Source organism: Hemitrygon akajei, chromosome 4 (assembly GCF_048418815.1).
Source record: "Hemitrygon akajei chromosome 4, sHemAka1.3, whole genome shotgun sequence".
NCBI lineage: Eukaryota > Metazoa > Chordata > Chondrichthyes > Myliobatiformes > Dasyatidae > Hemitrygon > Hemitrygon akajei.
In genome coordinates this window covers 183989508-184016860 of record NC_133127.1, presented here as the reverse complement: position 1 = coordinate 184016860, position 27353 = coordinate 183989508, and the positions used below count along the sequence as shown (strand labels likewise).

At 43.2% G+C, this 27353-nt stretch overlaps 1 protein-coding gene across 1 annotated transcript in view; it reads right to left on the bottom strand.

The window, feature by feature from the left end:
• Positions 1-26998, bottom strand: part of LOC140727028 (interleukin-5 receptor subunit alpha-like) — a 71912-nt gene extending 44914 nt beyond the window's left edge. Inside the window, exons 1-3 of the mRNA XM_073044194.1 lie at positions 26769-26998; positions 20287-20420; positions 280-400 (exon numbers count right to left, since the gene is read on the bottom strand). Of these exons, the coding sequence (XP_072900295.1) occupies positions 280-400; positions 20287-20374 (209 nt within the window). The 5' untranslated portion in view covers positions 20375-20420; positions 26769-26998. The remainder of the gene's footprint in view (positions 1-279; positions 401-20286; positions 20421-26768) is intronic.
• Positions 26999-27353: the final 355 nt, after the last annotated feature.

Sequence of the window (27353 nt, the reverse complement as noted above, 5' to 3'; positions counted from 1 at the left end):
CAGATGACTGGGTGCTGCCATTGGAATGAAGGTCAAATACAAAGGTACAGGGGTAAAACTTTAAGCGCAGAGCACTGAAAGGGGCTAATTCAGCAAGTGGCACATTCAGTTAGTTTGAAACCTGGCCCAGATCAATAAAAAGCTAGAGTCTTATAGTTTAACCATCAAATGGAGTAGTCTTTGCAAAGCAAGTCAAAGGAAAGTCTTATTGTATTCCTTGACCAGCTTCAGTAGGCACTGCAGACTAATGCCAAGTATTTGAATAAATGTTTTGCTTACCTATAGGACAAACAGTACTGTGTATCTGGTGGTGCTGTCCCATCAACATCCCAGGTACAAGTCATGTGGTTTTCATTATAAAACAACCAGTTCATGTTGTGAATCGAGAAAGACAGATTACCTGCACACAAGAAATATTTCAATATTTACGTGCTTGTATGGATAGACTGAAGAACAGCTTCTTCCCCCGGTGCTGAAGGACTTTAAAAAAAAATGATCGTTTTCACATCCTTTTCCAGGTGGTGCTGCACATTCTCTGACTCTTCATTCCACCTCTCTTAGTTATCCACAACAGGCAGGATTTCCTAGTGGTGCAACCAATTTAATTTCACTCCCCATTCCCATTCTGAGATGTTGGACCATAGCTTCCTCTACTACCATGATAAGGCAACTCAGGTTGGAGGTGCAAGACCTCTTTTCCCATTTCCCATTTTCCTCTCACCCCTACTCTTGTCTGCCTATCACTTCCCTCTGGTGCCTCTCCTCCTTCCCTTCCTCCCACAGTTCTCTCACTCTCTGATCAGATTTCTTCTTCAGCCAATTTACCTTTTCCACTAACCACCTTCCAGCATCTCACTTCATCTCACCCCACCTGCCTTCTCCCTCCACTGGCTTCAGTTCCACTTCCCCTCCCCACTTTCATATCCTGGCTTCCTTCCCCTTGCTTTCCAGTCCTGATGAAAGGTCCTCAGCCCAAAGCATCGATAGTTGCTAACTGACCTGCTGTCTCCATAGATGCTACCTGACCTGCTGAGTTCCTCCGGTACTTTGCGTGTGTTACTTATTCTGATATTGACACTTCAGCATTTCTTTGCACTATTTCATCTTGCACTAGTATCCTTGCACCATTCTGTTTATCAATGTATTTATTATTATGTTATTATTAGATGTGCTGACGCATGGCCAAGAGGTTAAGGCGTTAGTCTAGTGATCTGAAGGTTGCTAGTTCGAGCCTCAGCTAAGGCAGCGTGTTGTGTCCTTGAGCAAGGCACTTAACCAGTGTCAAGCTGTATCGGCCCTTGCCCTTCCCTTGGACAACATCGGAGGCGTGGAGAGGGGAGACCTGCAGCATGGACAACTGCCGGTCTCACATACAACCCTGCCCAGGCCTGCACCCTGGAAACTTGCCAAGGCGCAAATCCATGGTCTCTGGAGACTAAAGGATGCCTATTACTATTAGATGTGCAACTCCCTCACTGGGGTCTCGTATACAAACTTGGCTCATTGAGCTAACTTTGCTAACAGCCACGTGACTCAGCGGTGAGAAGGCCTTCTTTCAGAAACAACATGCGATTTGGGTTCAACCAAACAGGAAAGTTCGGATGTTCTGATTAAGGAGCATTGTTTGTTGTTAATGCTGTGTAAATACTGCCCCATACAAAATGATCTTTCACCAGAAAAATATCGGATCATATATCAGTACAAAATTACAAAGGAAATATATTTACCAATATTTCAGCTTTAACAAACAGCTAACAGAAAAAGTAAACATGGGAGAATCGATGGCATTGGCTTACTTGGAAAACAAATCACCTCTCTCTCTCTCTCTCTCTTCAACTCAACTCAATATCATAAACTGAACTGACTTCATTTCTATACCATCATAAGACTGTATCATTTACCACCTAAGCTTGAAGGAGTTTGGGGTTTTATATTTACACACTTATATATGCATAAACTCTGCTAACCTGTTTGATTTATCTGGTTTTATATTACTGATTTACCTAGATACTAATAAATAGTGTTTTGTTTGTAGCAAAACCAAACTCCAGGTGTATTCCATTTCTGCTGGTTCTTTTAACCTGTTACATTGTACGTAACAAAGTCAAATCTGTGTGATGGGGGTCCTTAATGAGGCACCACTCCTTAAAGATGTCCTGGATACTACGGAGGCTAGTGCCCATGATGGAGCTGACTGATTTTACAACTCTCTGCAGCTTAATTTGATCCTGTTCAGTAACCCCTCCCCCCAGATCAGACAGTGATGCAGCCAGTTAGAATGTTCTCCATGGTACATCTGTAGAAATTTGCAAGTGTTTTTGGTAACATACTGAATCTCCTCAAAGTCCTAATGAGATATAGCTGCTCTCTTGCCTTCTTTATTTATTTATTGAGAAACAGTGCAGAATAGGCCTGTCCTGAGCTTCAAGCCACACCACCCAGCAACCTCCAATTTAACAACCCTAGCCTAATCACAGGACAATTTACAGTGGCAAATTAACTTGCTGTTGGCCATGGTGGAATTAAAATATGGATGAAAACGTCAAACCCGAATGGGTTAAGGGCAGTGGAAGCAGACAAACTAATTGTTTGTTCTTGCCATGTGCATGAAGGGGATGGATGCTGCCATTTTGTTAGATGCTCTGTGACTCTCTCTTGTGAATTGTTGGAAAACTGATTCTTGCTCTGGGATACCCTTATCAGAGCAATTGAATGTGGACCCAGGGAGTTTCTGCTATTGAACGGTGAAATCTGAGATCATTCTCAGATAAACTCTGGATTGTGTACAAAGGCAGGTTTGTAGAACTAATCTCATTAGACTCAGGGTCTGGGTCATCTGGTTTGACTGCTTTAAAGCATTCGGAGTCGAAGGGAACAAAGAGCCAAAAATTACTAGTTGTCACTCCTGGATCAAATAAGAAGGTGTTAGAGGTCAGTCAAATCATCTATAGCCAACAAATCTGAAAGGGAGCCGTTGAACTGGGAAGGAATGGATGTAAAAGCAAAGGTTTTCAGATACAAGATAGCGATAACTCTCCCCAGAGACCCACCATTGCGAGGAAGAGCTGCCACACCAGGGGTGGGGAGAAGAAAGACTCAATCATCTGGCCAACGGAATTTCCCGATTTTGGTGTTATAAATTGGAGAAGTGGTCTGAGTGAGTACTGGTTCAGAGGGAACAGTAGAATTCATGTTCTAAGTTATTGGCCCAGGGTCAACATGGTTATGTTGTTGTTTGTGCAGAGACAGTAAAGTGTGAGCTTTGATTAATTAGGAATTGCTTGGTGAGTTTCCTAACTAGTTCCATTGGTGAAAGGCCAACACTGCTCCCTGGTTCCTCTTTGGGCTGTAGGACAAAACCACAGCACCCAGAGAAACCAAGAGAGAATGTAAAGGTGGTGGGAACTGAACCTGGTTTGGTGGTACTGTAATGCATTGTGCTAACCACTACGCTACCGTGTTGCCCCTGTTCCCTTCCACATACAACAGTACGTTGATAGGTTAACTGGTTACTGTAAACTGCCTCAAGTGTGGTAATTCAGTATTTGCAGTAATTTGTACAATAAACATAGAAATTGAGCTCACGTGCAACACTTATGCTGGCAGCTCATTCCACACTCCCATGACCCTTTGAGAGAAGAAGTTTCCTCCCGTGTTCCCCTTAAATTTCTCACCTTTCGCCCTGAAGTGATGACCTCTGGTAGTAGTCCCAGCCACCCTCAGTGGAAAAAGCCCACATGCATTTCCCCTGTCTATACCCCTCATGATTTTGTATGCCTCTATCATATCTCCCCTTGACCGTCTACGTTGTACAGAAGACAGTCCTAGACTATTCACCCTTTCCTTGTAACTTAGTTCTTCCAGACCAGACAACATCTTCGTAATTTTTCTCCACTCTTTCAAGATTGTTTACATCTTTCCTGTGGATAGGTGACCAAAACTGCACACAAGTGTCTGCCTCAACCACTTCCTCTTTCCGTACATTCCATATATATATATATCTATATCTGTGGAAAACATATCACCCTTATGGAAAACAAGTTGTCCTTAAAGTTCCAATTAAACACTTCCCCTCTCACTTTAAACCCATGGCCTCTAGTTCTTGACTTTTATACATACTTACTTACTGCCCGTTATGTCACTGGCGCTTCATTGCTGTTTCCGAAACAAGTGTTGTCTTCTGACCAGTTGGGGTTGTTAGCCCTGAGCTGAATCGTTAAAACTGGAGGACTGAGGTGGACCACTCTTAATCAGGCCTCTACCCTTTGACATGTTTGGCATGGGTGACCCGACCAAGAATCATAGCACAAGGCCCTGACTTCAGCCAACATAGTTCTCCAGGTCATCAAGGCACACAAGCCTCCAAACCCTATGATAAAGTTGTAGTCCTCTTGGAGGTCTTGAGTAGCTAACCCTGAGAAAAAGACTCTGCATTCACCCTATGTCCCTCATGATTTTTCCTACCCCTATAAGATTACCCTTCAGTGTCGTACACTCAAGAAAAACGTGAAGCCTGTCCAACCTCTCCCTAGAAGTCAATTCAATGTGTCCTAGTAACATTTTTGTCATCCATTCTTGGCTTAAGTCATACTTTAACCTCAAGTTTTAGACTAGTGTCATTGGATGATTTCATTAAAAATGTTGTCGAATCTCCCAACAAGGAATTCATTAAGAAACATGCACGCATAATGCTGGAGGAGCTCAGCAAGTCAGAACTTATTTCGGGCTGAGACCCTTCACCTGCACATCACTATTTCAAAAGATGAGGGAAGGTCACATTTTATTTCCCATTGCCAATTCTCTCAATATCTCAGGTTTATGAGGAAAAGGCAGGGAGGATGGGATTGAAAGAAAATCAGCTGTAATTGAACGTGGGATCAGACGCAATAGGTGGCAATAGCTCAGTGGCCACTTCATTAGGTACACCTGTAGACTGGCTGGGGAATGTAAATTTGTAATCAGCAACTCAATGCATAAAAGCATGCAGACATGGTCAAGAGGTTCAGTTGTTGTTGAGACCAAACATCAGCATGGGGAAGAAGTGTGATCTAAGTGCTTTTGACTGCGGAAAGATTGTCAGTACCAGAAGGTAGTCTAAGTAGCTCAGAAACTGCTGATTTCTTGGGATTTTCACACACAGCAGTCCCTTGAGGTTACAGAGAATGGTGTGAAAAACAAAAAAAAATCCATTGAGTGGCAGTTCTGTGAGCAAAAATGCTTTGTTAAGAGAGAAGTCAGGGGAGAGTGGCCAGACTGGTTCAATCTGGCAGGAAGGCAACAGTAACTCAAATAACCACACAATACAACAGTGGACAGCAGAAGAAAATCTCTGAACACGCAAAGCTGAAAACCATGGACAATCCTCAGTGGCCACTTTATTATATACAGCATCAATCAGTTGATTGGTCGTCATTATGGAAACTCAGTTGTGACGAATAGAGGGGGTCTCGCTGTTGATTGGTTGAGAAGTGAACTCTGTGCATTGTTCAGAATTTTGCCCACACTGGCTTATAAATGGGATTGAAGGCTACATGTCCTGTAATATCTTGGAAATAACAGCCCGACTGCTCCAAGAACATAGAAATTTGGTCGTGCATAAGCAAACAGCAACACTGAGGAGAGTACCCTGCAGATCCCAAGAACAAGCCAAGCTATTGGACAAGACTAGTATGGTCTACGAAATCTAAAAGGGGGACTGCAGAAAATATTACATTGGTCAAACTGGGAGAAAGCTATCCACAAGGATCCATGAATATCAACTGACTATCAAGCACCATGACCAGTGCTCCCTAGTCTCTACCCATGAAGGTCCAGAGGGGCACAAATTTGACTGGGCATCAGTGAAGTTATGTCGCAAGCAAAGACAACGGCATGGAAGAGAATTCTTAGAAGCATAGTTTTCTGCAAACAATTCTATAAAGAGACATGTAGATCTTGATTCCATTTATAAGCAAATTTGGGGAAAATTCCAGACAACGCAGAGAGCTCGTCATGTAACAAAATCACTCAGGTCACAATTGAGTTTTCGTAATGACGGCCAACCAACTGATTAATAAGTATATAAAGGCCGAGCATTCGGAGGACTCACAAGTGAACAGCACACTGATGTTGTCTCCTTGTATGGTGATGAAACGTTTGCAAATGGATTACCAAGATCGGAAAACAATTCAACCCAACCAGTTACGGCATTGTGCAGGCCCCTCAGCCCACGATGTTGTGCAAATGAACCTACCTCCATCTCCTCCACTGGCAGCTCATTCCACACTTGCAATACCCTCTTTGTCCAACCAAAGTGTACTTAGCAGTAACCCTGTGTTGAACCTCAATTACAACTCCATTCAGCAATTGTGATGGAACACTCTACAGCCGTCACTGAGTAGTGCCCAGTACAGCGAGCAGCTTCTGTTTGCTTACTTGTTATGCCTCAATGACCTCCTGTTTTATTCTCTCCACTCTCTGTATTGTATCTTTCTAACAGCTGTTTAAAACAAACGTTTTTTTCCTATATCTAAAATAATTGCTAAGAGATACAGTACATAAATCACCAGCCCTCTGCATCTGCCTGCCATCATCGATGGTCTGCACTCATCCCCTCACAATACTCAGAGTATTTCAGTTCCTCTTGTATGCATTGTAGATTCCTCCTCTCTATAAATTTGTGCTGCAAGATGCAGAAGCTGAGGTAAAATCTATGCCTGAGTGTCAACGGCTTTCAGCTCGGCATCAAAATATCAAGCAATCCTGCACTACGTGTAAGGTGAACGTGCAAGATTGACTAACACTGAGGTTTCGAAGCAGAACTGAGAGAGTGTTGCGCTGTTGGAGATGCTGTTGCTGTGAGAAATCAAAGAGTAGAGGTTCTTTCTGCCCTCCTAGCCATGACTTGGCTGACACTTAGCAAAATCTGAAAGTTGTTTGATTATCAGTGAACTGTGAATAGGTTAAGGATTCAAGATTCAAGTTTATCATGTGTACAGTACTATGCAAACGTCTTAGGCACATATATGGAGCTAGAGTGCCTAAGACTATCACACAGTACTGTATATTGTTTAAATCAGCAAGGTGGTTGGGAAACAGAAATTGGAGTACTTAGCTTTGTATTTCCTCAGTAGAATTAAGTGTTATTTGGTAACTGAAAAGACATAATATACAGTACTGTGCAAAAGTCTCGGGCACCTCAGTTATATATATGTGTCCAAGACTTCTGCTTCAAAACATAGAGTGAAATGCATCGTTTGTGTTAACCAGGGATGTGCAGGGGGCAGCCCCCAAGTGTCTCCACACATTCTGTCGCCAAAACAACATGCACGCAATGCATGGCAGAACAACAGCAAAACAAGCCTCGCTCCCCACGTGCACTCACTCAGTCTAATGAGCACAACACTAAAACACATACTAGAGCAAAGAGATATAGGAGTATGTTTGAACAGACCTCTGGAAATGGGAGAGCAGACTGAGGACGTGGTTAAAATAAAAACATTTCCACGATTCTTATCTTTGTCAATAGTGGCAGTGAGTACAAGAGAAAAAAGTCAATAAACAGCTTTAAAATATTAGTTTGGAACACAACTGAAGTGCTGTGCTGAAGAGTGTCACATTGAGGAAAGATGTGAAGACCCTGTATTGAATGTCTGATCACTGATGTGTCTACTACACGTTAATTTACAGTGATTTATGTGCAAGATCACTTAGGACATTTTGAAAACACACTAGTGCCTTTAACCCTTTCATCATTTAAAAAATATTTCAGTCTCATCTGTCTATCACTTCCCCCGGGGCCCCTTCTCCTTCCATTCTTCCTATGGCCCACCCTCCTTTCCTATTATATTCCTTCATCTCCAGCACTTGATCTTCCCCACCCACCTGGCTTCACCTATCACCTTCCAACTAACCTCCTTCCCCTGCCCCCCCATTTGAGCCCTAACAAGCTAATTAAGGTCTGAGACCTTGGTAAAGTTATCTGAGAGCTCAAAACTCTTGGGGTGCCAAAACATTTGCATGGCTCTCCTTTCCTTTCTCTCTACTCAAAAATTGTACAAAACAAAAATAATACACTAATCTTGCTTAAAATGTTGAAAAGAATGTTTCATCTTTAACTTGATGACTTTCGGTGATCAGTTCATCTTCTACTCACTTAACTATTCACAGTAACAGAAATTTTGACCAGGAGTGGCCAAACTTTTGCATGCCACTGTATATATATCCTTTGATCCTACAGGATCTGCGTCATTTTATTAGGCTGTTACTGCTGGGGGGGGGGGGGGGTCTAATGTGTCATTTCAAACAGACCCAATCACTGAAGGACATTGGTGAACTAGATAGTATCTTTATTCATTGTTATTGGTAGTAACCTTGCATAGTCAATTACCCTACCCACCCTGGGCATTCCCTCTTCTTCCTCGCTTCCATCAGTAGAGGATACAAAAGCCTGAAAGCACATACCGCCAGGCTCAAGAAAGCTGCTAAGCCTTCAAGAGGACCACAACCTTGTTATAGGGTTTGGAGGCTTCCATGTCTCAATGATCTGGAGACCTATGCTGGCTGAAGTCAGTGGTTTATTTTTTGGCTTCTGTTATGGTCACCCATGCCAAACAGGTCACAGGTAGAGGCCAGACTAAGAGTGGCCTACTGATCCTCCAGATTTGGGGGTTCAACTCAAGGCTAGCAACCCTGGCAGGTAAAACAAAATTGTTATGGAACCAACAATGAAGAATCCTTCTACATCTGAGTAGCCAAGGTGTATAAGATCATGAGAGGCATTGATCATGTTGATAGTCAGAAGCTATTCCCCAGGGCTGAAATGGCTAGCACAAGAGGGCGTAGTTTTAAGGTGTTTGGAAGTAGGTATAGAGGAGGTGTCAGGGGTAAGTTTTTTTACACAGAGATCGGTAAGTGCGTGGAATGGGCTACCGGCAGTGGCGGTGGAGACAGAAACAATAGGGTCTTTTAAGAGACTTCTGGATGGCTACATGGAGCTTAGAAAAATAGAGGGCTATGGGTAAAGCCTAGGTAGTTCTAAGGTAGGGACATGTTTGGCACAGCTTTGTGGGCCGAAGGGCCTGTATTGTGCTGTATGTTTTCTATGTTTCTATGACAGTCAGAGGACCCTTATTGCTATCCTAAACACCAGCAGCATAATGAACAGTAAGAAAGTGGTATGGCAAATTGGACTCCTGACAAAACAATCTCGTTATGAGTCAAAACATTATTATTTACCTATACAGCCCTTTATCTGTAGTTCTTACACTTTATTCTGCATTGCTATTGTTTTACCTTGTTCTACCTCAATGCACTGTGTAATGAATTGATCTGTATAGTGTGAAAAATAAACTTTTCACTGCACCTTAGTCCGGGGACAATAATAAACCAATGCCAAGGGTGGAGGAATTTACTTCTTCACTGGAATGATATATGCAAAATGAGTAATCTTTGGCTGCTGACAGGAATCAATGCACAAAGTGTGATGTCTCAATACAGGTGACTTTCATCATCATCATTATGTGCCATTGTCCCTTGACATTCAGTCGCATTACCATCACTGAATCCCCTGCTATCGACATCCTGGGGGTTACCATTGACAGGAAACTGAACTGGTCTAGCCATATAAACACCATGGCTACCAGAGCAGGTCAAAGGGTAGGATTCCTTTGGCATCTAACTTACCTCCTGACTCCTCAAAGCCTGTCCACCATCTGCATGGCTCAGGTAAGGGAATACTCACCACTTGCCTGGATGAGTGCAGGCCCATCAACACTCAAGAAGCTTTCCACCATCCAGTACAAGGCAGCCCACTTGATTAGTACCCCTTCCACAAGCACCCAATCCCTCCACCATCGACGAACAGTTGCAGCAGTGTGTACTATCTACAAGATGCACTGCACAACACACCGAAGCTCCTAAGGCAGCACCTTCCAGACCCACAACCGCTACCATCTAGAAGGACGAGAACAGCAGATACCTGGGAACGCCACCACTTGGAAATCCCCCACCAAGTCACTCACCATCCTGACTTGGAAACATATCGCTGTTCCTTCATTGTTGCTGGGTCAAAATCATGGAATTCCCTCCCTAACAGCACTGTGGGTGTACCTACACCTCAGGGACTGTAACGGTTCAAGAAGGCAGCTCATCACCACCTTCTCAAAGGCAGCTAGAGATGGGTAATAAATGCTGGCTTAGCTGGCGAGGCCCTCATCCGTGAATGAATGAATAAAATATATAGTTAAATGACAATAAATTAAACTTGACTTGACTCTAACACCTAGCCTAACCTTCCCTCCCCTCACTTTAAAAGTTGTCCTCTCATATCAGCCGTAGTTGCGGGTAACTGCTGCCCTTTTGCAGACCAAACAGATGCAGCCAAATTCCTCAGTTGGTGGAGGATAGAAGGAGGTGCCTGATAGATGGGTTGCTTTGGAGTTTTTCTTAACTGTGCTCCTCTGAGAAGTGTTATGTCCTCCAGCACTCCCCTGAGTCCTTTTGAAAGGCTTTAGAGCACAAGATGCTAAGGATTTTCTGGAGAAGCAATTACCACAGCCACACACTGTGGGACTTCCCACGAATGAAGCTGGTTCCCATTACTAAAGCCAGCACTCTATTGCCTTCTAAAGAGAGATCTCTTTAGATGAGATCTCTTGGCAAGTATAAAGGAAGTTCCCTCAGTGAGGCAGGGAAATTTGGTCCAAAATGTCTTGAAGAAAGAGGTAGTTCCCAAGGTCACTCAGCAAGGAAGTGATGACAACAGCAGATCTTACAGAGATATAAATGTTACTTATATTGGAGGGTAAAAAGAAAACAAAATGAGAATGTAGTGTTGTGTTTACAGAGAAAGTTCAGGGCAGCTAGACAAATAAAGTGCAAATGGGAATTTAAGGCTTCATCTTTCAGTGCAGGAGTCTGATAACGGTGGAGTAGATACTGTCCCAGAGTATGGTGGGTAGAGCCTCTCTTGCTGGAGATGGTCATTGTCTGGCACTTGCATGGCTCGAATGTTACTTGCCACTTGTCAGCCCAAGTCTGGATATTGTCTAGGTCCTGTTGCATTTGGGTATGAACTACTTCACTATCTGAGGAGTCATGAATGGTGCAGAACATTGTGCAGTCGTCTGCGAACATCCCCACCTCTGACCTTATGATGGAAGAAAGGTCATTGATGAAGCAGCTGAAGATGATTGGTCCTAGGACATTTCCTGGAGGAACTCCTGCAGTGATGTCCTGAGGATGAGATGATTGACCTCCAACCACCACAACCATCTTCCTTTGTGTCAGGCGTGATTGCAACCAGCGGAGGGTTTCCCCCTAATTCTCATTGACTCCATTTTAGCCAGGGCACCTTGATGCCATACTCAGTCAAATGCTGATTTGAAGGTGAGGGCTATCACTCGACATGTATATCATCAAATATGACAATGTTTCTCCGGATCAGGGGTAAAGCACCATGGTACACATGGCACACAAATAACACACAATAACTTAGAAAAGGAAGAATAAAGTTTACAAAAGAATTACGCATAAATAAACAAACTAAAGTCCATAAATTAAATACAGGCAGTCCCCGGGTTACGTATGAGTTCCATTCCTGAGTCCGTCTTTAAGTCGGATTTGTACATAAGTCATAACAAGTACATCTGGTATTATTTAGCATCAGTTAGTCAAACGTTTGTCTTAGTATATACCATATATTTCTATGCATATAAAACAATTAAGAAACATATGTATTCCAATAATTAAACCACTGCATTGCTTAGTAATAATTGTAGCTTTCATCAGTGCAGGGCCTTTCACATGCTCCATTATTCTCACTTTACCCGTTATCCTTTAAAATTGTTCCGATCGTTGACCGACTGTAGCCTAACGCTTTTCCAATTACCGATGGTGTTTCACCTCTTTCCAAACGCTTTATTATTTCCACTTTATTTTCAATCGCGATCGCTTCCCGTCAATGGAACAGAAACACTGCGGGCGGTGGGTCCCGAGCTCTGCCGGCTCCCGAGGTCCGCTGGATCCTAAGAACCACTGCACTGAGACAGGTTAAATGGGACAAGTGGGGGCTGTGCTAGGTTTGGGTATTTGATCCTCCACAATATTCCGCGTGGGAATTTAAACAGGAGGTGGCAGTGGGTTTTTTTTTACGAGGTCGAGTTGCGAGCTCGACATCAACCCGGCACGGACGGTATGGGAGTCACTGGATCGACATCAACCTGGCACGGATGGTACAGGAGACACTGGATCGACATCAACCCAGCACGGATCGTACGGGAGTCACTGGATCGACATCAACCCGGCACGGATGGTACGGGAGTCACTGGATCGACATCAACCCAGCACGGGAGTGGTCTGTCACTGGATCGAACTCAGGAACCTCCGTTCTTGAGCCTGGCGCCGATCTCACTGCGCCACCAGCCGACTGGAACGGGAGGGGCGGGGTCAGGGTGAATCTTACTAAGAAAAATATAAGCCAAATACAAAGTTAAACACTCAACACAGTGTCAACTGCAGCGACTTAAAATGGTGGAGGGCGTTCTTCTTCCCCGGTTCGTAAGTACGAGTTGTCCATAAGTCGGACGCTCGTAACTCGGGGTCTACCTGTACAGTAAGGAATGGAGTAGATTAACCAGTGACACTTTGAATGTGATGCAGCAGAGAGTTCAGAAGCCTGAGAGAAGAAATTGTTTCCTATCCTGACCGTTCTTGTTTTTATGTGTCTCCTGTCTGATGGCAAAAAGTCAATGAGGATACTGGATGGACGGGTGGGATCCTCGATAATATCAAGGGCCCTGCATACTCAGTGCTCCTGATAAACGTCCCAGATGGATGGTAGGGAGACCCCTGTGTTCCTCTCAGGTGGTTTTATTTAAACACGGAGTACCAAGAGCTTTGGGGATTGTGGTAGAGCTGATTCAACAGGGACTTTTAAGCGATTTACAGAGGTAACTGGATGAAAGAAAAATAGAGGGCTATGGGCTGAGTAGGAGGAAAGGGGTAGATTGATCATGGACTAGGTTAAGAGGTCTGCACAACATCATGGGCTGAAGGTCCTGTAATGTATTGTACTGTTCTATACATGTTATTTAGCCTCAATCAGGTTAATAACGTTACTATAATTTCTCTTGATGATGTCAAGTGAATGGGTAAAGGGTAATGGAAGTTTCAACAGCCTTTCTACTGTTCTTGACGATATTGAGCAGCAATAAGCATTTTGAACCTTGGAGATCTTTTATCTGCTGTGTTACAAAGGATAATATGAGCAATATGCATTTTGAACAGTTAGTATCCATCATACCTACACCTCAGTTTTCTCCTTCTACAGATGCCGACTAACCAGGATCTAGATCCCTAAATAGTGAGAGAGGAATCACTAGGTTACCTATGGATCACTTTATTATTCAAGTCAACTTAGAGACTGACCAATGCATTCATAGAGATTACTGATAGAACTGGTACAAGCCAGGTAGGATAAGAACAAGAAATTTACTTCCCTGTGATTTTTATTTAAATTCCAGTTTAATAACTTGAATCACAGCCTGAGATCCCCACCACCCAGGACACACTCTCTTCTCACTGCTGCCATCAGAAGGAAGGTACAGGAGCCTCAGGACTCATACCACCAGCTTCAGAAACAGTTGTTACCCCTCAACCTTCAAGTTCTTGAAGCAGAGGGGATAACTTCACTCAACTTTACTTGTCCCATCACTGGATTGTTCCCACAACCTATAGGTTCATTTTCAAGGACTCTTCATCGCATGTTCCCAATATTTATTCCTTATTCAAATTAAATTTATTCCTTATTCAGATTAAACAAAATCTTTTCTGCCTGCACATGATCCACACTCCTCTTTTCCCTGCATATTCATGCGCCTGTCTAAAAGCTTAATACCACTTTCCTATCTGCTTCTGCTACTGCCCCTGGCAGTCAGTTCCAGGGTATCTTCCATTCTTTGTCACAAAGTATTATCCTGCACATCTCACTTGTGCTTTCCCTCTTTCTCCTTAAAAGCACAGCCCCTAATATCTGACATTTCAGCTCGGGGGGTAAAAAGATTCTGACTGGCTATGTTCTCAAGGCCTCTCATAATGTTACAGTACTGTGCAAAAGTCTCATGCACCAATAGTATATACAGTCGGCCCTCCTTATCCGCGGGGGATTGGTTCCAAGACCCCCCGCGGATACCAAAAAAACACAGATGCTCAAGTCCCTTATTTAACCTGGCTCTGTGCAGTGGTCTTTAGGACCCAGCGGAACCCCGGACTTTATTTAACACGCTCTGTGCGGCGGACATTAGGACCTGGCGGTGCAGCTCGGAATCCACAGTGTTTCTGTTCACGAAGATAATCACGATCACGATTGAAAATAAGGTGGAGGTAATAAAGCGATCGGAAAGAGGTGAAACGCCATCGGTCATTGGAAAAGCATTAGGCTACAGTCGGTCAACAATCGGAACGATTTTAATGGAGTATGTGAAAGACACTGCCCCGATGAAAGCTACAATTATTACTAAGCAAAGCAGTGGTTTAATTATTGAAATACATGTTTCTTAAGTGTTTTATATGCATAGAAAGGTAAAATATGTACTATATACTAAGAAAAACGTTTGACTAACTGACGCTAAATAACACCAGATGTACCTGTTGCGACTTCAAATCCGACTTAAAGCCGGACTCAGGAATGGAACTCATTCATAACCCGGGGACTGCCTGTACTTTTAAGTCATCTCTAGATTACTTATAATACCTAATACAATGTAAATGCTATGTAAATAGTTGTTTATACTGTATCGTTTAGGGAATAATGACGAAAAAATAGTCTGTACATGCTCAAACCACGAGTGCTGGAGAGAGAACTTCCGGGTTTTCCCAATTCGTGGTTGGTTGAATCCGTGCATGCGGATAAGGAGGGCCGACTGTGCAGCTAAGGAGCCTAAGACTTCTGCACATTATTTGTCAATGTGGAGCGGAGAGCGAGTTTGTAAATCTGGTGGGCGCAAAGGACGTTGAGAGTGGAAGGACGGAGTATCACAGGACAGTTGTAGAACAGGTGGCAGAGAAGGAGTGCCGGGGTGGGGTGGGAGTTGTGTGGGTGCAGACACACCCAGCCGTGAGACACCAGGCAAGGTAATTTGAAAACAAACAATTGGTTTATTGATCATTACGGAACATCTCTCTGATGTTTCCTGCTCCCTGCCCTCTTCCTTCCCCTTCTCTCAACTGTGGTTCCCCTCTCCCTGCCCCCTTCCCACTCTCTGTCCACAATAGAGACTCATTTCAGAATCAGGTTTATTATCACTCACGTATGTCATGTAGTTTTTTTTGTGGTAGGAGTACAGTACAGTGCACAAGCCTTAGGCACCCCAGATATGTAAAACATGATCTGAAGACTTTTGCACAATACTGTGTAAACTTCTTTCAGGTCTGCCTGAGGCTCCTGAACTCTCGAGAAAACAATCCAGGTTTGTCCAACCTCTCCTTATAGATCACGCCCTCTAATCCATGCGACATCCTGGATAAACTTTTTCTGAAGCCTCCACAGCCTTCCCGTAATGGGGGAACTGGAACTCCACGTACTACCTAACCAAAGTCCTATAAAGTGTAACGCTGGCATACAGGTTTAGACCATGAATGATATATAAATTATAAAAGTCAGTGATTTTTAGGAATCTAGTGGTAATAGAGTCATGGAGAACTACAGCACAGAAACAAGCCCTCTCGGACTGTCTAGTCAATGTTGAGCTAGTAACTACTGTCCTGCCTAGTCCCATTGACCTGCACCTGGATGACAGCCCGTTCATCTTTGATGCAAAAATCCAAACTTCACTTAAATGTTGAAATCCACCACTTCCACAGGCAGCTCGTTCCACATTCTCACCACCCTCTTGAGTGAAGTTCACCCTCATCTTCCCTTAACCATGTCACTTTTCACCCTTAATCCATGACCTCTAGTTCCATTCTCACTCAGCCTCTGTGGGAAAAGTCTGCTTGCATTTACCCTGTGTATACCGCTCATAATTTTATAGGAGTATGTTCCCCTAAAAACTCAGGTCCTCAAATTCTGGCCCGTCCTTCTAGATTTTCTCTGTGCTCTTTCAACCTTATTAATACCTTCCCTGTAGGAGGGTAACCAGAACGACACACAATATGAGACAATGTTCACCCTGCAATAAATTACAGCATCAGTCTGCGTACTATATGTTGTAGCATACCCGCTGCTGTCTGTAAGGAGTTTGCATGTTCTCCCTGTGACCGTGTGGCATTTCCGCTGGGTGCACTGGCTTCCTCTGACAGTCCTAAGACGTACTGTACCAATTGGTAAGGTTAATTTGTCTTTGTAATTTGTCCAATGATTAGCCTGGGGTTATATCAGGGGCAGCTCGAAGGGCCGGAAAGGCCTACACTGCGCTGTATCTCAATAAGCAAGACAAATAAGTCAATAAATATTATTATAATTTATTGTATATTATAATTTATGAGTGCTGCCACAAAGCCACAAATTTCACAACATAGCTCTATGTCAGTGATAATAAACCTGACTGATATTTGTGTAGATCTTTACATAGTTTGATGGAATCTTTATGTGGTTTATATAACTGGATTACTTCATTTCCTATATGATAGCAAAGGTAGTGCAAATGAAGCTGAACCACAGCTGAATGACATAATGCTGAAAAACATGTCAAGAATGTGTCACTTGTAGAGTACTAACAGCAACATGTGAAGCTTCAGACCAAATTTATTTCCTCTTGGGTGCCTTCCCTCGAGTCGGAGGCACGTCTCGAGTAGTTCATACAAACATAACAGCGTTATTCAAAGCATTTCACTGGATGTTTTGAGTCACCTATGTTGTTTTCTCCCCGTGTTTTCATTAGCATTAGAGTGGAGCTGCTCCACCACAGGAGCAGTAGATACCCGCGTCCTCTCACAGAGAACAAGTGATATTGTCCTGGCTTTTCTTCCCACAACCTAGCACCAGGAAGCAGATAAATATACGTCTCATTAGTCAGTTTGCAGATGAGACAGAAATTTGTGGAGCTGCGGAGGGTGAGGAACGTTGTCAAGGGAGACAGTAGGGTCCCGGATCAAGTTCTAGCTATCCTCCTTTCCCCTCCACCCACCTTTTGATTCAGACATCTTCCCCCTTCCTTTCCAGTCCTGATGAAGGGTCTCGGTCCAAAACGTTGACTGTTTATTCCTTTCCATAGATGCTGCTTGTCCCGCTGAGTTCCTCCAGCATTTTGCATGTGTTGCTTAGGATATGGAACAGTTTGAAATTTATGCGGAGAAATGGCAGAGGAAGACTAATCCCATGTGAAGTATTGCTCTTTAGGAGGTCGAATGCAACAGGAAAATATACAGTTGCTAGCAGGGCCCTAAGGATACACAGAGGAATCTTTAGGTGCAAACCTAGAGCTGTTTGAAAGTTATATATGAATTGTGATGGTATTGGGCTCCCTTGTCCTCAAAGCCCAACATTCACGGTGCTGTAGCAGTTAACTCGCGGCTATTGCAGCTCAGGACATCAGTTCAATCCCAGCACCCTCTGCAAGGAGTTTATGCATTCTCTCTGTGACCATGTGTTTCCTCCAGGTGCTCCGATATCCACCCACAGTCCAAAGACATACCGGTTAGTCGACTGATTCATTGCAAATTGTCCTGCGATTAGTCAACAGTGAAATATTTGGGTTGCTAGGCAGAATGACTTGCTGGGCCAGAAGGGCCTGTTTTATACTATATCCACAAACAAACCCAAAAGAAGACTTTAAGCCCTATCTGACCTATGAATACTTTCACTTAGTTGCAGGAGGGGTGGGACTGGGAGCTCATTGTTATGGGGTTAAGTCGTTTTGGACGTGATAGAGCAGGAGGAAGTTTAGGGGAAGGGGTGGCATTACTAGTCAGGGAAAATGTCACAGCAGTGCTCAGTCAGGACAGACTGGAGAGCTTGTCTAGTGAGGCTTTATGGACAGAACTGAATAAAAAGAAAGATATGGCCACATTAATGGGATCATATCATCAATCACCCAGTGGTCCTTGGGATTTGGAGAGAGATTGCAGACTGTTGCAAGAAACATAAGGTTGTTGTAATAGGGTGATTTTAACTTTCCACATATTGACTACAACTCCCATACCATAAAAGGGCTGGATGGGAAAGAGTTTATCTAATGTGTTCAGGAAAGTTTCTTTAACCAGTATAAAAAGACCCGAACAGAAAGAAAGTGATACTAGGTCTCCTATAAGGGAATGCGACAGGGCAGGTGACAAAAATTTGTGTCAGGGAACATTTTGCATCTAGTGATCATAATGCCATTAGATTCAAGGTAATTATGGAAAGGGAGAGGCCTGGTCTAAACCGAGATTCTAAACTCTTGCGTTTAGCTAACGGAGACAAATCTCATGGTCACTTTACTTTGCAAAGACGTGTCTCCAATTTCAAACTGCTTGCTGCTTGCAGTTTACATTAAGAACTGAGAATGGGTTCTCGTTTGCAGCATAAAGCGAAACAAAGAATATTTATGATATATTTCATTTTATCACCAACAACTCTGGCCCTTTGGAAAGGTTGTGCTGCTTTGCCAGAATGCCAAGCTTAGCAATAAGCTTCCTGGGCCCTGCAAAATGAACATCCATCACAGAATCAGGTACAGGAAGAAGTGAATTTGGTATTTGGCATTGCTTTGAAAAGATGAGCTTACTTACTACTGATATATGGACAAGTACATGTATGCACAGGTCCAATGAAAAACACTCCTGCGGAAGCATCACAGAATATAGCATTGTATAAGCAGCATTGACAAGAAAAAAACACAATTAGATGAAAAACAAAAGAACACGTGGAGTTGGGAGACTGAGGCATGTGGATAAAAGAAGGACGCAGCCAATAAAAAGGAGGCAGATGGAGCTAGGAGGATGCAGATGGAATTGGCTACTGTAGGGAGATAAGCAGGAGCAAAAGACGACCATTTCTGTAGCCTACTTAGGTGATCAGGTGGAAGGTGATAAGAAGGTGTGGTGACACGTTAGCATAGTGGTTAGCACAACGTTTTACAGTGCCACTGACCTGGAAGCAATTCCTGCTGCTGCCCGTAAGGAGTTTGTACGTTCTCCCCGTCAGCATGCTAGTTTCCTCTGGGTGCTTCAGTTTCCCCCCACAAACCAAAGACGAACTGGTTGGTAGGTTAACTGGTCATTGTAAATTGTCCCGTGATTAGGCTGGGTTTAAACTGGGAGACTGCTGGGCGGCACAGTCTGAAGGGCCGAAAGGGCTTACTCCACACTACATAATTAAAAATTTTAAAAACTAAAAAAAATAATTCAGGAACTAAGGGTAGCGAAAGCTTGGATTTCATTATCACAGAAAGTTGTAGAGGCAAAGTCACTGAATATACGTAAATAAGAGGATAATGTCTAAATACCAAAGGCATCAGGAGTGGAGAAAGAGAAATGTGGCATTGAGCAATGGTCATATTAGATGGCAAAGCAGGCTCCAAGGATTGAAGGGCCCATTCCTGTACCTGTATGTCTTATATTGGGTGGCAAGGTAGTGTAGTGGTTAGCGCAATGCTTTACAATGTCAGCAGTAGGAGCGGGTTTCAATTCCCACCAATGTCTGGAAGGATTCTCTACTGTATAGGTTTCCTCTGGGTGTTTTGGTTTCCTCCCACATTTCAAAGACATTCAGGCTGGGTTTAGTAGGTTACAGGCGTGCTGTGTTTGTGCTGGAAGTGTGGCCACACTACAGGCTGCTCCACAGAATTTTCTTGGACTGTGTTGGTCGTTAACACAAATGATGCATTTCACTGTATGTTTCGAAATGCATATGATAAAATAAAGTTAAGCTAATCATTTCTATGTTGTTTCAGTCATTATCCTTTTAAACTTAGATATAAAATTAAAATAAAACAACTCTAGTAAATGATAGAATACTCATTAAGTATGTTGAAAGAATTATTTCTCATAATTCTGTTTGCAGAGCAGAACAACCCTGTAAGACTTAACTTCAAATATAGACTTCATCATTACAAATAGTAACAGTTATTTTGTGGGTAACAAGATCATTTTGCTGCATCATTCATGCAAAACATTTACTTCAGCTTTGCAGACTGCACTGGCTTATACATTTCACTGTTATTATACAAGGAATGGTGCATTTTGGAAATCGCTGTTTTTCTGCACAAACCTTTCAAAGGATTAACTACTTATGAAAAGGAATATTGATGCCATCTTTCAGAAGGTGACAAAGTAGATTACAGATATTAACTCTGGATCATCTGACATGTATGAGATGTGATTACTCACCCATTTCTACCGCAGAAGCAGAAGGAGACCCATTCATGGTGATCATCCAAATCATGACCAATTGTAGGGAAGGGAGGATGAGCGACATGGTGATGAGTCTTCAAACTCATGTAGAACGATGGCACCACCACAAACTAAGGAGAATAAATATATAAAATAGAATACCTTGCAATTTTTTCTTGCTTAACCTTTGAAGGTTTGCCATCCAGCTTTACTCTTTTTGAACTTTAATGGGTGTGACTTTTGCATCCAACAATGGCTTTAACATATGATTGGAAGTTCATCCTACGACCATGTATTCTTGATATTATGATATTTATAATATACAATCTAATGCTTATACATTTGTCAGAACATTATCAATGGGAAGGGTAGCAATCATGTCAGTGCCATTCTATCTTATCTTTACAATTCTCCTGAACATAAGGGTCATAGGGAGAGTTTGAACAGGCTAGAACTTTATTCCTTAGAGCATAGAAGGCCAAAAGATGATCTCATACAGATGCAAGAAAAAAACTAAAAGGGTCATGTACAAAGTCTTTTTTCCAAGGTTGGAGAATAAAGAACTTTAGAGCATAGATTTAACAAGCGAGGAGAGAGACTTGAGGGGCAACTTCTTCCGCACAGAGATTGGCATGTATATGGAGTGAGCTGCTAGATGTAGTCAATGGGGCAGGCACAATAGCAACATTTAAAATGCATTTGGACAGGCACATGGATTGGAAATGTTTAAATGAGTATGGTTTAAATGTGAGCAAATGGGATCTTCCAGTTTACAGTGGTACTGGTGAAGTCGAGCAACTACTTATTTGCAGTAAACAAAACAATGCAAAGCAATACTTTATAAATACCAGTTTTCTGGTAAAATTAATTGCAAATGATCACTGTAAACAATGGGGAAGCAGCAGAGGTGTGGAAGAGTCGAGGGTTGAAGTGAGGAGCTATGAGGTGAATTCGAAGTGAGGTCGAAGTGAGCGAAGGTGAGACAAATTTGCAGCAAGCAGAGATAAGGAAGAGTCGAGGCCCAGAGCATATTGAAGTGACAGGGCCCGAGTCCTAACGCAATGTTTGGAGGATTTAAATGTTGGGCCAGTTTGAAATGGCTGAGTGTTGGGACCAGAGGCCGGGGCTGGACTGCTTCTGCCTGCTGCTCCGCGACGTTTACTCAGCTCTGCACTGAACTGAGACTTGGGCTGTGGCCTACTCTGGCTGGTTCAGGCTTCATGACTGTGGACTCACTTTCATCCCAAGTGCTATTTGCTTACTTTTATTGTTTATATGATTTGCTTTCTTTCTCTGCATATTGGGTGTTTGACCTTCTCCTTTCTTTTGATGGGTTATTTTGGGTTTCTTAGTTTTGTGGCTGCCTGAAAGGAGATGAATCTTAAGATAGTATAATGTATACATACGCTGATAATAAAGGTATTTAGAGCTTTGATTTGGATGGGACAAATTGAGCCGAAGGGCTTGTTGGATGATTCTGGCTCTGATTGCAATTGCTGTGTGCTGATATGAAGACATACAAGACAAACGATGGCAGTGAAATTACTGTTGGCTGCAATTTTGTAACTCCATATGATCCATGCTCCAAGTTCATCTGTCTTATCAAAATAACATAGACAAAATGCTGGAGTAACTTAGTAGTTCAGGCTGCGCCATTGGAAAGCCTCTATAAAGTCGATGTTTCAGGCCACGTCCCTTCATCAGGATTAGAAGGAAAGGAAGGAACCAGGACAAAAAAGTTGAGTGGCAGGGGAAGTTGGACAAGCTAGAAGGTGATAGGTGAAGTCATGTGAGGGGGAAGGAAGGTGGGCAGGGGAGGGGTGGTGAAGTGAAAAGCTGGGAGGTGATAGGTGGAAAAGGGCTGAAGAAGGAGTCCAATAGGGGACGAGAGTGGGCCATGGGTGACAGGGAAGGTGAGGGGAGCCAGAATAGGGAATGGAAGAAGAGGGATGGGGAAGGGAGGAGAAATAACTGGAAGTTAGAGAAATCGAGCTTCATGTTGCAGGTTGGAGGCTACCTAGACAGAATATGAGGAATGGCTCCTGCATACCGAGAGTGGTCTTATCTTGGTAGTAGAGTAGGCCATAGGCTGACATACAAAAATGTACCTTGCACTGAAATGGAGGCAACTCAGGTCATTAGTCTCTCTATGCTCAGCCTTACAGCTTCCATCTTTGCATATAGGCACAGATGGAAGCTTTTCCCACTGCTGTTCCACTTGTGTCTGGCCACTTTGGTTTCCATCCCACCACAATTCTAGCTTAACCCGCTATGACCTGTCCCAGTAATCATTCTTGTAAGCTTTGGGTCCCCCTCCAGCCCAGGTGCAAACTGTGGAATTTTTACAGCTCTTCCTGGAGACAGCCCAATGATCCAAAACTCTTTGGCCCTTCCTCACATCCCCATGTTAAACTGCAACATCATCTTATTTCTCACTCACTAGCATATGGCATGAGTAGCAATCCTGAGATCACTGCCCTGGAAGTCCTGTCTTTCAGCTTAGCACCTAACCTACTTATCAGGACCTCATCACCCTTCCTGCCTATGCTATTGGTCCAATGAACTCAAACTGCACGCCATCCCCCTTAGCATCGATTAGAATGCCATGGAATTGATCCAAAAAACCATCATGGAGGCACAATACCATCCAATAGCCTCACAGCGTGTCCTATCTGCTCCTCTAACCAATGAATCCCCTATCAGTGTCTCTCACCCCTTCATGCCCATTCCTTTCTGAGCCATAGAGCCAGACTCAGTGCTAGCGAGCTGGCAACATTAACTTTCATAAGATCATAAAACATAGGAGCAGTATTAGGCCATTCAGCCCATCCGGTTTGCACCACCATTTGATTATGGCTGATTATTGACCCTCTCAGTCCCATTATCCTGCCTTCCTCAGACAAAAGTAAATGGACTGCGCAAGGAAGAGAAAAAGATAAAAAGTCAAGTTGCAGTTTCAAAAAGCCCACTAATCTGAGGGCTGTTGATGAAAAAGTGACGCAATGTGTATTATAACCAGAGACAAGCAATATGGCTTACACCAGAAATGAATGGCAAATTAATTGAAATGAAATTGGACACTGGCTCGGCTGTTTCAGTCATTCCACAAACTGAGGTTGAATGACATTTCAAAGATACTGAACTGGAGCCTGCAGATATCCAAATAAATAGTTATACTGGAGAAAAGAAAATTCCTGTGGGAATGACATTTGTAACAGTGTAATACAACAACCAACAAGCCACATTGGGCTTGTGTGTGGTAAAAACAGGAGGGCCAGCATTGTGGGGGTGTGAGTGGCTGAGAGTTGAGTGGAGATCCTTCCATCATTTGCATGATGTGGATTTAAGAAAGGTACTTGATAATGCCACAGCAGTGTTCAGAAATGGCATTGGAAAACTCAAGCATATCAAGGGTAAAGTAGTGTTAAATAAAAATGCCGTACCCATGTTTTACAAAGCCCATCTGGTTCCTTATAGCATCCATGATAAAGTAGCCAGTGAGCTAGATCGCATGGAGGCTGAAGGAATTATTTCCAAGTTTGAATGAAACCCATGTACAATGTCAGTGGACCCAGCAGTCAAGAAGAATTGTTCTGTCAGGATCTGCCTTGATTTTAAAGTCAGTGGAGAAGCAGATCAATGCCATCTGGCCAGTACAGAGTATAAATTTACAAAACTTTCTGGAGGGAAAAACATTAGCAGAGTGGACTTCGCTGAGGCCCACCTACAGATGGACATGAAAGAAGAGTCCAAAGTGCTTCTCAACATAAGCATTCACAAAGGGTTTTATCGCTATAAGAGGCTTATTTTTGGAGTAGCATCTGCACCTGCACTCTGGCAGAAAGCTACGGACCAGGTGCTGCAAGGCTGCCCAGGCACTCAGTGTTACCTGGATAACATGTTTGTTACCGAAAATGATGACAAAGAACATCTCCAAAATCTCAAGACACTGTTAAAAAGATCAGAAGATTTTAGGCTCAGAGAACAATGCAACAATTGTGAATTCTTTAAACCAAGCACCACTTAACTGTGGTCATTCTGTTGATGTACAGGGGCTACACAAGTGTGCAGAGAAAGTTCAAGAAGTGGTAGATGCCACAAAGCCAAAGCAAGTGCCACAATTGCAGTTCTTTTTAGGATTTATCAATTACTATTACAGGTTCCTGTGCTCCACCCCTTGAACTCATTACTACAGATTAGAAAGAAATGGCAATGGACAAAGCAATATGAGGTGGCCTTCCAAAGGGTAAAAGAATGGTGACGTCAGACAATGCACTCACATGTTATGATCCACATCAACCATTGAAGTTTGCTTGTGATGCCTCACCTAATGGTACATGTACAGGCATGTCACTTATTAAGAGTGACGGAAGTGAATGCTCCTTACTCTTGACATTATGTTCCCTTAGGGCTGTAGAGAAAAATTCTGCACAAACTTACAGAGAGGCCTTGAGTCTGGTTTGGGGTGTAAAGCATTTCGACCAGTACTCCTATGGGAGAGATTTTACCTTCATCGGCTACTAGTGTTCATTTTAAATCCACCGAAAGGTGCTTCAGTCACACAAATGCAGAGATGGGCTGTGCTTCTTGGAGGACTTATAATTACAAATCTGATTCAAGACAAATCTTGGAAATGCTGATGGATTGACCTGTTTACCTTTGGAAAACATAATAGCTGAACAATTTACAAAAGAAGACACTCCTCCTGACAACATTGGAGTTGCAAAACATGACAAAAAGCTTTCTGAGAATCCAAGTAAACAACATCCTCCAACTCTCCCTCCATCTATCAAGCCCTCCTGTTTTTACCACATGCAAGCCTAACGTGGCTCTGTGGTTGTTGTACTTCACTATTATGAATTTCATTCCCACTGGAGTTATCTTTTCTCCGGTATAAGTTCTTAGCTGGATGGTGGGCGGGAGGAAAACTGGAAATCAGGGAGAAAATTATATTGATGACAGAGAACAATGATCAGCTGAAGGGAGAGGAGTTTAGATTAATGTTTAAGTATAAGCAAGGGAGTAAAGTAAATGCACTGAGTCCAATAGCATTGACTAATAATCTAAAGAAGTTAACAGGGAGATACAAGTATGGCAAAGATTCCACGTGATTGAGAGCACAGTTGGTTGGTTGAAAAAATTCAGAGCTGAGGGACGAAGCAACAAAGGTACTAAACATTGGCAAATGAGCAGTTGTAGAAAAGATAGTGTAAGGGGAAAATTGCATTAAAGGGCTATTCAGGGCATGAGGGGATATGGGGAGAAGGCAGGAGATGGAGACTAGGAGGAAAAGTGAATGAGCCATGGTGAAATGGCAGAGCAGACCCCATGGGCCAAAATGGCCTAATTCTGCTCCTATATCTTAGCGGTCTTATTGCTTTAAATATAAAGTGCAAAATACATGTTTTTTTTCCCCAGAGTTTGATACAAATATAAATCCATAGGATTTAGATATCTGACCCATGCTCCACTTCAAAAGGTGGCAGTAACGCATCTTAAAGCTGCTTGCCAACTGAGGAGGAGGAGGAGGAGGAGGGGAGGAGGAAGAGGAGGAGGAAGAAAAGGAGAAGGAGGAGGAGGAGAAGAAGAATTTATTGCAGGATCCTGGTGTTTCAGGAATGGGTCTGTACGATCTTGTATGGATGAACTCTTGTTTCAGTCTCAATGGGGACCTGTCCTTCCTCTGCACCTGGGTTCAGTTGTTGCCAGTGCTCACTGTGACACACAGTGATACCAGTCTGAATTTCTCTATTGGAAAAATCCTGTAAGTTCAAGTAGCAGCAGCGGTATCACACATAGCAATAGGCAATAGACAGTAGGTGCAGGAGTAGGCCATTCGGCCCTTCTAGCCAGCACCGCCATTCACTGTGATCATGGCTGATCATACACAATCAGTACCCGGTTCCTGCCCTCTCCCCATATCCCTTGACCCCGCTATCTATAAGAGCTCTATCTAACTCTCTCTTGAATGCATCCAGAGACTTGGCCTCCACTGCCTTCTGGGGCAGAGCATTCCACATATCCACCACTCTCTAGCAAAGGGATCAATATCAAAACTGGGTGTTCAGAACAATATATTAAACAACAATATTATTATTTTTTCCGATGCCGATATCAAAACGAGAAATGCTATTGAAACATTAATGTCCGTGACAAAATACAGGAGATGCTGAGCGACCACAGCATCCATGGAGTCAGATGGTCAGACCATTCATGTGAATCGTCTGACTCCTTGAGTTCCTCCACTGTATCGTGTGTTGCTCCAGATTCCAATATCTGCAGTCTTTTGCGTCCGCTTAATAAGGGAAATGGTGATATTCGTTAATTCTTACAGTAAATTATTAACACGAGGGATGCAACTTGCGAAACAAGAAGACTTTGAATGACAGACTTTCACTAGACGAAATGATAACGTTATCTAAAGCAGGAGTAATCACTCTCCTTCATTAGGCTCGCTATTGGAGCTGCAAGTTACTTACAGTTTAAAGCAGGTGGCGATTGACTGGTGGGACTTTGATCCGTTCAACACGTCGTTGATTTGAGAGAAAATCAGCTTTTCCAGCGCCAGAATCCGGGGGGAGCCGGTTTTGACACAAGGGCAGAAATGGGACGACCCTAACGCTGGAGGCTATGCCGATAAAGTAAACATAAACTCTGCGCTACTTCCAAAGGGCACTCTCTGACGGCGAGCTGGGTTGCGTTTGGAAATCAGAACGTCACGAGTCAGATCAGCAGGTAAAAAGGAGGCGGGACCTGAAATTCTAAGAAACAGCCAATTTGGGAATCCACCCAGTGACACACCGCCTAACGATACAGTGCAAGGCAGATAACGAGTATCAGCAGGTACGGGACAGTTACCTGTACACCCGCCGGCTCTGCTGAACATAGTAATTTGGGAGCAAGGCTCGTGTACCCAAGAAGCCTGCGCATGAGGTGTACTTAGTTGTAAAATATATGATTGCAGAGTGATCATACACCCGCAAACTATTTGGTGGACGTCTTCTACCTCTCACCTCCCAGCTTCTCACCTCATTGCCACCCCCGTCCATCCAACCACCTTTCCC